At 37.3% G+C, this 9844-nt stretch overlaps 1 protein-coding gene across 1 annotated transcript; it reads left to right on the top strand.

Moving 5' to 3' along the window:
* Positions 1-5549: 5549 nt before the first annotated feature.
* Positions 5550-9030, top strand: LOC131167312 (pentatricopeptide repeat-containing protein At3g22690). Its single transcript, XM_058126071.1, has 2 exons — positions 5550-5693; positions 5819-9030. Exon 2 carries the CDS (start codon positions 6298-6300, stop codon positions 8830-8832), a length of 2535 nt encoding a protein of 844 aa, XP_057982054.1. The 5' UTR covers positions 5550-5693; positions 5819-6297; the 3' UTR covers positions 8833-9030.
* Positions 9031-9844: the final 814 nt, after the last annotated feature.

Here is a 9844-nt window from a genome sequence, read left to right as displayed (position 1 = left end):
TATATGACAGATTCAGTAGAACTCTGGCATTGTGTTTTGTGTTTTATGATATGTATGTAATTTTATATTTTCATGTGCTTAGGTATCAGATATGTATGACAGTTATATCCCTAATTCCCATGGGTCCAGGTTGATCATGACATGGCAGTTTAGTAGGTTTTTAGAATTATTATAAATGTTATTATGAAGGAAAAAAAATATAGGCAGGTCGTTAAAGAAAGAGCTCAGTGTCTTAGGTTTAATGCAGGGCTACTGAACAACTTCTGGGCTGAGGCAATTAGTATGACTTGTTTCTTGGTAAACTGATCACCAAAGGAATCACTAGAGGGGAAAGGGGTAGAAGAGGTATGGACGAGAAATGCAGTAGACTAGTCCGAATTGAAGGTATTCGGTTGTCCAACCTATGTTCACGTGTCTAGTGAGAAGAGATCGAAGCTTGACACAAAGTATAGACATTGCATCTTTTTTGGATATGAAAAGGGTGTGGAGGGGTTCAAGTTGTGGGATCTAGTGGCAAACAAGGTGGTGATCAGTAGAGATGTAGTTTTCGATGAGAAAACTATGGTGAAGCGTACTCAAGAATGTGATGAACGAAAATAGGAACCAAAAAACTAGAATCGAGATGAACATGTTGTGTAGGTGGAGTTAGAAGCTCAGGGCAATGGCAATGATCTTGGTCCATTAGTTGTAGGGAGTTCTAGCTCGGGAAACCAGTAAGTCGACAATGTTCATATACGGAGATCCAGCCGCACTATCAAACCACTACCAAGGTATGAATTTGAAGAGTTAGTGTTTTATGCTTTTCTTACTAGTTGCAATGATCCAACTACATTTCAAGAGGCAATGCATGGTCAGGAGAAAGGTAGGTGGATGAGTGCAGTGATTGAGGAAATGGAATCGCTGCATAAGAATCAAACTTGGGAATTAGTGGAGCTTTCAGATGGGAAGAGGGCAATAGGTTGCAAATGGGTATATAGGAGGAAGGAAGCAATTTCAGAAAAAGAATGAGAAAAATTCAAGACACGGTTAGTGGCAAAAGGGTACTCACAGTAAAAGGGAATAGACTATGATGAAATATTTTCACTTGTGGTCCGACACAATTTTATTAGGATATTGTTGGGGTTGGTAGCTCATTATAATATATATTTAGAATAAATGGATGTGAAGACAATATTTCTTCATGATGACTTGGAGGAACATATTTATATGGTACAACCGGAGGGATTTAGTGAACTAGGGAAAGAAAACTTAGTTTTCAAGTTGAAGAAATCTCTTTACGTGTTGAAACATTCTCCAAGTCAATGGTACAAAAGATTTGGTTCTTATATGATCAAGATTGGCTACAAAAGATGTGAGTATGACTGTTGCGTGTATGTGAACAAACTTGATGATGGTTCTTTTATTTTCCTGTTGTTGTATGTCGATAACATGTTAATAACTACTAAAGATTTAACTGAGGTAAATTGGTTAAAGGAACTGTTGTATAAAGAATTTGACATAAAAGATCTTGGTCTAGCCAAGAAGATACTTGGGATGATGATTCGCGGGTACAAAACTGTAGGGAGGTTGTGGTTATCTTAGGACGGTTATGTGGAGAAGGTGTTGGAGAGGTTTAGCATGACTGATGCAAAACCGGTATATACACCTCTAGTGAGTTATTTTAAATTGTCTACCGCAGATTGCCCAAGTACGGATGATGATATCCGGGACATGTCAAAGGTCCCCTATGCTAGCGCCGTGGGGAGTTTAATGTATGTCATGGTGTGTACAAAACCAGACTTAGCACATGCAGTGAGTGTGGTGAGTAAGTTTCTTTCTAATATAGGTAAACAGCATTGGGAAGCCGTCAAATGGATTTTCAGATACTTATGGGGTACATCAGGTTACGATATCATGTTCAGCAAGCAACATGGTAGTCCATCAGTTGTGGGGTTTGTTGATGCTGATTATGTAGAAGATATGGATGATAGAGGGTTTACAATGGGTTTTGTCTTTACCCTTGTAGGAGGACCTATATGTTGGAGGTCCATGGTATAATCTTTGGTGGCATTGTCTACAACTGAACCTGAATATATGACAATTGTCGAAACTGCAAAGGAAGCCTTATGGCTTATCGATTAGGTCAAAAAGCTGGGTATACAGTAAGATGGGGTTGTGCTGCGTTGTGACAATCAGAGTGCTATTTACTTAGTAAAGAATCAAGTGTACCATGCTAGAACCAAGCATATTGATGTGAGGTTCCGTAGGATCTGGGAGTTGAGTACTTCAGGTGAACTTATATTGGAGAAGGTCCACACATTTGAGAATGATTACGCATCAAAGTTGTGTAATTAAGCGTTTAAAATTATTAATTAAATATTACAATTTCACTTAAATGCCTAATTATGTTTCGTATTTTAACATTGAGTTCATTTGATAATTTTAAGATAATTATCCTATTTTTGCCACAAATTTATGAATATTCTTGATTTATTATTGCAAAATAAATTTTAAAAATTAAAAAATATACGTGGGTCATGCGTGAAAAAAATCGCGTACATGAACCATGCACGTGACCGTATGCATGCATTTGTTTGAAGTCGTGTGCGTGTGTAAAATTGAAGAGACGGATACATGCAGGCGTGCTCTCAAGCCCGTGAAGAGGCCATGCACAAGGAGTTGAAGACCGACCACGTGAAGAAGAGCCCGTGCATGCATGAGAGAGGCCGTGAGCATAAAGGGCGTGCAGTGTTTAAGTGAGCCGGGCCGTGTGTGTATAAAGGGCTGGTGGTGCGGTTTCAAGCAAAAGAGAAGGTTGGACCGGTGAAGAGTTCATGGATTTGGGGAAGCCGCGTGGGCAAGAAATGAAGAGAAGAGGGCAGCCGGCCTGGGGAATTAATATGGGCTTCAGAATACATGAGAGAGCCCGTGAGCTTGCATGGATGTGACCACGTGAATGTGGGCTGCCAGAAGAAGGCCGAATAGAGGGCTACCCCCGCAATTTAAATTTTGTTTGGGTTATTTATATTATTAAATTCAGTTTATCTTTTCTTTTTATTTAATGTCATTGTTGTAATGAATTTTGGTTTGGATTGTTTTCATTATTAAGTTCGGTTCGTTCTTGTTAAAATTTTTCTTTAGAATTTGAATATTTGTTGAGTTCTATTTATCTTAAGTTATCGTAGTTATTATTATTTTTTAGTTTATTATTTGAGTTGTAAAGAGTCAAGTTTGTTTTTGGTGAAATTATTGTTGGATTGAGTTTAATTTTTGTTTAAGTTATTAATTGGGTTAAGTTTAGTTTTTAAGATGGTGTTTAATTTTATGGTTCAATATTTAAGTTGAGTAATAAAGTTTTCATCTTGGAGCTTTTGTCTGAAATTTCAAACGTAAGATCTATTTTCTTGTCTGAATGTTTAAACGTATGTTTGTGTTCTACATTTAATTTTGTTTTCGTTTATCTTATTGGGTGGATGAGTCATTGAGTGAGAAACATTAGTTGTGTTAATTTTCTCGTTGTTTATTTACCATTGCCCGTTTCTTATCTTTGATTTTGTGCATGTGGTGTCCGTAGTTTATGTTTTACATCAGTTTAATTTCGTCACAAGTTCTCAAAAATCCATAATTACGAATCTGAACTATGTTCAGTAAAAATTGTTTTCTTATTTTCTTTTTTTTTTTTTGTTTTGTTTTACGCAAGTTTGAAACCGATCTGCATTTCCTGAGCAGACGATCAAACCTTTGGGCTAATTATTACACGACAGAACTCTTACACTTGGGATAGTCTGTGTGCTGCTCATTTTTAGAGTGAGTTAAGAACGCAGCAAATATTTTGAAAAAGTCAGTTACTACTGAAAAGTTCAAGCATTGCTTGAACTTACTTCATGTCTCCAAGTGCCAGAAAGGAGACAAACCCAACCGAATGTTTTAAGGTCAAGGTAGAGCAATCGGATATGTTTTTTCAAGTTCTCCTAAGGGGTGTATAATTGCCAATGTGGAGATTGTTGTGTTTTTGTGGCTCTTATACTTGACGGAGTGCATAAACAAAGGAAGAAAAACATATGTGAAGTCATTTGATGCAGTGTAGCAGGCATTCGTTGACGAATGTGCTTGCTTCGTCGATGAATGGAGATACCAAGAGCGGATAAAATTCAAAGATTCAGAAGTCGTTGACGAATATGCCAGATTCGTTGACGAATAGACCCTAGTCGTCGACGAATGAACCCTATTCATCGAGGAATTGACTCAGGGCTGCGAGGATGATTTCAAATTTTGAATATGAATGTTAGAACGGTTGGGTATTTGGAGGGAAGCTTCCGTGGGGTTGTTAAATATGTCATTCTAGGTATATTGAAGTAGAGGAAGATCATTGTAATATCATTGTATTGTGTACTTTGTTTTTCATAGTGAAACTTTTGCCGATTGCTTCTGTGGATGTAGGTTTTGTCGAACCACGTAAATCTTTGTATGAATTCTTGTTGCTTTCAGATATACTGCATGTGTGAATTACATTTTGGTTCTTTGTTGTTTGTTGCGTTTATATTCCGTTGTGCAATCTCATATTCATTTTCACAACAAAAAGCTTTAATTTATAGACTTAAGAGCATTGATTAATATAAATCGACATTTAAACTTGATCAATCAATTTTTTTAAAAAATGATCAATTAAATAAAAAAAAATCAATCAATATTTATTGCTGATTTCCTAATTGTTTCCTTTGTGCGTGGGGTGCAGGTACCAGCATGGAATTGGAGAATCTGATTTTTTTAATTTTTATTTTCTATTTTTTTTTTATTATTTTCAATGTAAAAGTTTAGTTTCCTATATTTTTTCCATTTTATGAAATAAAATTTTTGTCTAATTTTATTATATAAATCTAAGATAAATTGAGGTGTCTACAAAGCTGATATAATTTAACAAGGTCAACTATTTTTTTAGTTGACATAATCAAGACTCATTATAAGACTAAATCAACCATTACAAATCGAACTAAACCAAACTGAATATTTTCTATTTGATTTAGTTTTTAGACTCCGTTCAACTCGTTAATAAATATTTAGAATTGAATAATTTAGTTTAGGTGTGCAATTTCACAAAAAAATTGATCAAACCGAATCCGTTACACCCTTAGTCATTGCAAGTCTTTCTCCTTGACCAAGAAATTTTTTTTTTAGTTTCATTTCTTTTTTGTCTAGTTTTAAGAAATTAGACAAAGTTAAGGAAACATGCATACCAATCTACTGTTAAATATTAGGAAATAAAAAAAAATCTTTAATTTAGGGTGACATAAAATAAAGAAACATTTTGTCCCATGAATTTTTAGAATCAAATAAGAGGAAATATTTTTATTGAAATATATTTTATTTTTTAAAAAATTGATTTTGTACCAATTACACTTCAAAGGAAATAAACATGTATTTATATAAAGAGATTAAGGAATATAAATATGCTAGGTATTATAAAAGAGGTAGGAAAATAAATAGAGATGAGATAGAAATTTTACGTTGTTCGATTATATCTGCTCTATGAGCAAATAAGATAAAAAAATTTCACTATTTCAAAAAAAATTATAAGATGATTTGGAATCAACAAAATTTCTCCCTCTCACTATCTTTGTTCTCTTGACAATAAGGGGATAGTATATTATTTATGGTGCGGAAGAGATCAATTCCATAGAGGAGTTGCCGGAGGCCATAGCAGCAACTCCGTCCAGGTAACATCTCTCTCTCTCACTCTCTGGTTTGAATTTTACTGTGTTTGGAAGCATTTGGCGGTGAACCGTGTATTTTGAGCATAGAATTCTCAGTGCGCCTGGTGACTCGAGTTTACTATTGTCAGCTTCGCCTCTGACCGGTCATTCAGGGACGGCCATGGAAGCTGGCAGTTTCATGGTTTGAGGCAGTCCAATAACATATTCACCATTACCGTTGCGCTCTGCTTCTTCTTCCTTCAATTTGGGAAAAAGGGGAAGGGCTTGGGACTTCATCTTCCCAAACATTGCGTTAAACTTTAACAACTGGAGCAAGGGGATCTGAGGGGCTTGGTTTCATCAAAAGACACCGCCAATGCTTTGGTAGTTTATCGGAAATGGTTAATTTAGTTTTAGTAATGGTGGAAATTTTGAATTTCCAACTTTTTTAGAAAAAATATCCCAAAGTAGCTTCAGTTTCTTCTCCCTTTGCAAAAGCAGGGTGAAGCGAGCTTTGGACACTCTTTAAAAGGGACCCATTTGTGGGTTGATCCATAAATTAACAAGATTAACTGAAAATCATTCACTTCACATAGTTGAGTGATACTTGGGGTTTTGGGAATCTGCAATGGCTGCCACTTTCTGTCCATCTCCTTTGGTTGTAGCCACTCCTGAATCCATAACTCGCAGTAATCAAACTGAAGCCAAATCAGTGCCGGAGGACTGTCATGGAATTGGGTCATTTAGATTTTGCAAAAAGATGAATGAACTAAAACAGTTACACGGCCAGGTTATGAAGAAAGGCCTTATCCACGACACCTCTACTTTAAGCAATCTAATAGCTGCGTGCACTGAGATGGCGTCATACGAAAGTTCGGATTATGCGAGAAAAGCCTTAGAGCTGTTCATGGAAGATCAAGAAACTATAGGCACTGTCTATTTGTGGAATTCTTTGATTAGATGTTACTCTTTTGCTGGTCATGGTGAGGAAGCAGTTTTGACATACCTTCAAATGTTGGCCAAAGGCGTTACACCTGATCACTTCACCTTTCCATTTCTGTTGAGTGCATGTTCGAAGATTGCTGCCTTTCGTGAAGGGTCTCAAATTCACGGGTCAGTCATCAAGAGGGCTTTAGATGAAGATGTTTTCATAGAGAATTCTCTTATACATTTCTACTTTGAGTGTGAGGAAATTGCTTATGGGAGAAAAGTGTTCGATAGAATGCGCGATAAAAATGTTGTATCATGGACTAGCCTCATATGTGGTTATGCTCGTAGGGGCCTTCCATCAGAGGCAGTGTCTCTGTTCTTTAACATGGTGGCAACAGGCTTTAGACCTAATTCAGTTACAATGGTGTGTGTGATATCTGCTTGTGCAAAGTTGCAAGATCTTAATCTGGCTGAGAGGGCATGCACTTATATTGGGGAGTCAGAACTCAAGACTAATACACTTATGGTGAATGCACTCGTGGACATGTACATGAAATGTGGAGCCACTGATGCTGCTACAAGACTTTTTGATGATTATGTTAATAGAAATTTGGTTCTTTACAATACAATCTTGTCCAATTTTGTGCGCCAGGGGCTGGCAAGAAGGGCACTTGATATTTTGGATGAAATGTTGCGACAGGGCCCACAGCCTGATAGGGTTACAATTTTATCTGCTATCTCTGCTTCTGCGCAATTGGGTGATTTTTCCTTTGGGAAGTGCTGCCATGGTTATGTTTTAAGGAATGGGCTAGAAGCATGGGATAGCATTTGTAATGCCATTATTGACATGTATATGAAGTGTGGCAAACAAGAGATTGCCTGTAGAGTTTTTGATCATATGTCAAACAAGACTGTGGTCTCATGGAACTCATTAGTTGCTGGATTTATCAGAAATGGTGATGTTCAGTCAGCTCAGGAAACATTCAATGAGATGCCAGAAAATGATATTGTGTCTTGGAACACCATTATTGGTGCTTTGGTACAGGAGAGCTTGTTTGAGGAAGCAATTGAATTTTTTAGAGCAATGCTCAGTAAAGGAATGAAGCCGGATAGGGTGACAATGGTTGGTGTTGCTTCAGCCTGTGGATATTTGGGAGCTTTTGAGCTAGCAAAGTGGACCTATGCTTACATTGAAAGGAATGAAATCCATTGTGACATGCTGCTTGGCACCGCCTTAGTTGATATGTTTGCTAGGTGTGGTGATACGAAAAGTGCGATGCGAATATTTGATAAAATGTTGAAAAGAGATGTATCTGCTTGGACGACAGCCATTGGAGCAATGGCCATGGAGGGAAATGGGGAACGAGCAATAGAACTTTTTAATGAGATGCTCAAGCAAGGGGTAAAACCTGATGGAGTAGTGTTTGTGGGACTGCTGACAGCATGCAGCCATTGCGGATTAGTGGAAGAAGGCATGCATTTCTTCAAATCAATGAAAGAAATACATGGAATTCCCTCACAAATTGTTCATTATGGGTGCATGGTTGATTTACTTGGCCGAGCTGGCCTAATAGAAGAAGCTCTTAATCTCATAAAGGGCATGCCTATGGAGGCCAATGATGTGATTTGGGGGACTCTTTTAGCTGCTTGTCAGACGCACAAAAGTTTTGAAATTGCAAAATATGCAGCTGAAAGGATGAAAAAATTGGGTCATGAGAGGACAGGGATCCAAGTACTGCTTTCAAATATATATGCTTCTGCTGGCAAGTGGACTGATGTTGCCTCAGTGAGGCTACACATGAAGAAAAAAGGAGTTCGGAAAGTGCCTGGATCGAGCTCAATTGAGATTAATGGAATGGTTCATGAATTTACTTCTGGTGATGAATCACATCCAGATATGGCCCATATTGCTCCAATGTTACATGAAATGAACTGCAGATTTAAGGATGCTGGTTATGCTCCTGATCTGATGAATGTTTTGCTTGATGTTGATGAGCAAGAAAAAGAGTACTTGCTTAGTCGACATAGTGAGAAACTTGCTGTAGCTTTTGGGCTTATCAGCACGGCTAAAGGAATGCCAATCCGCGTAGTAAAGAATCTAAGGATGTGCTCTGATTGTCACTCATTTGCAAAGTTGGCATCAAAGATTTATGATCGAGAAATTGTTGTTAGAGATAACAACCGGTTCCACTTTTTTCGACAAGGGTTGTGTTCTTGTGGGGATTATTGGTGATTTGAAAAAAAAATAAAAAATTATGTATCTCCTATACACCATGTACATTTTCCCAACTACTGCGACCTTGTACAAGCAGTTCCACTTTTTCCGACAAGGTTTTGTGCTCTTGTGGTGATTATTGGTGATTTGAAAGAAATAATCATGCATCTCCATATGCCAAGTACATTTACTAAATTCATTTATCCTGTCAACTAAGTTCAGTATCTAATTAATTTGTAAGACAAAATATTCCTGCACGACTACCGGTCAATTTCTTTTATGGAAACATTTAGTTTGAAGGAATTACAAGTGCAAGAAGAAAAAAAAAATAGTTACTGGTGATACAGCAATCCTAACTGAGTAAATAAAGTGAGCTTCTGGTCAGCTTGGATAGTGAATTTGGAAAGCAAAAACATTATCTAGGAGGTCTGTAGAAGTGGAGCAGGGGACCCCATATTTGGGATTACTTGATGGATCAAATAGATGAAGAAAAGAGTTGGCATTTGGAGCAATCAATCCGTGGAATATATATATATATATATTTATATGCTCGTTGTGTGGGATTAGATGGAAAAAGCTTAGCTAAATATTGATGAGAGGTGGTGAAGGAGTGAACTTTAAAGAACCAGATGTTAGCTTCAGCTTTTTCACAAGAATGAATGATGGTATCCAGTGACCAATACTCATCCTCCTCATTGATGCTTGATTGGTCCCAATGATTTAGGATTGTCTTGGCAAGGTATGCTGAGCCTGCCTGTGTAGCTGCTTATGAGATTTGGGATGCTTCATCTAGTCTGACAATGGTTTTAACTGGTGGCCTCGACCATTACATCATATGCTAAACTAATCCTGCATGTCAGTCCAGAAGTTTTCTAAATTTCTTCATTAGGATCCTAGTACTTTCTGCCGTCACATCTATTACACAAACCAATGCTTTATGATGTAGGTCACGTAGAAACTCATTTGAGCCACTAATAGACATAATTAAATATGGGTTCATGGGAACTAGACAGTAAGCTTCAGTAAAGGA

Source organism: Malania oleifera, chromosome 11 (genome assembly GCF_029873635.1).
Source record: "Malania oleifera isolate guangnan ecotype guangnan chromosome 11, ASM2987363v1, whole genome shotgun sequence".
In the NCBI taxonomy this organism is placed as follows: Eukaryota; Viridiplantae; Streptophyta; class Magnoliopsida; order Santalales; family Ximeniaceae; genus Malania; species Malania oleifera.
Note: the sequence above shows the minus strand (reverse complement) of the source record. Positions and strands in the feature narration are given on the sequence as shown.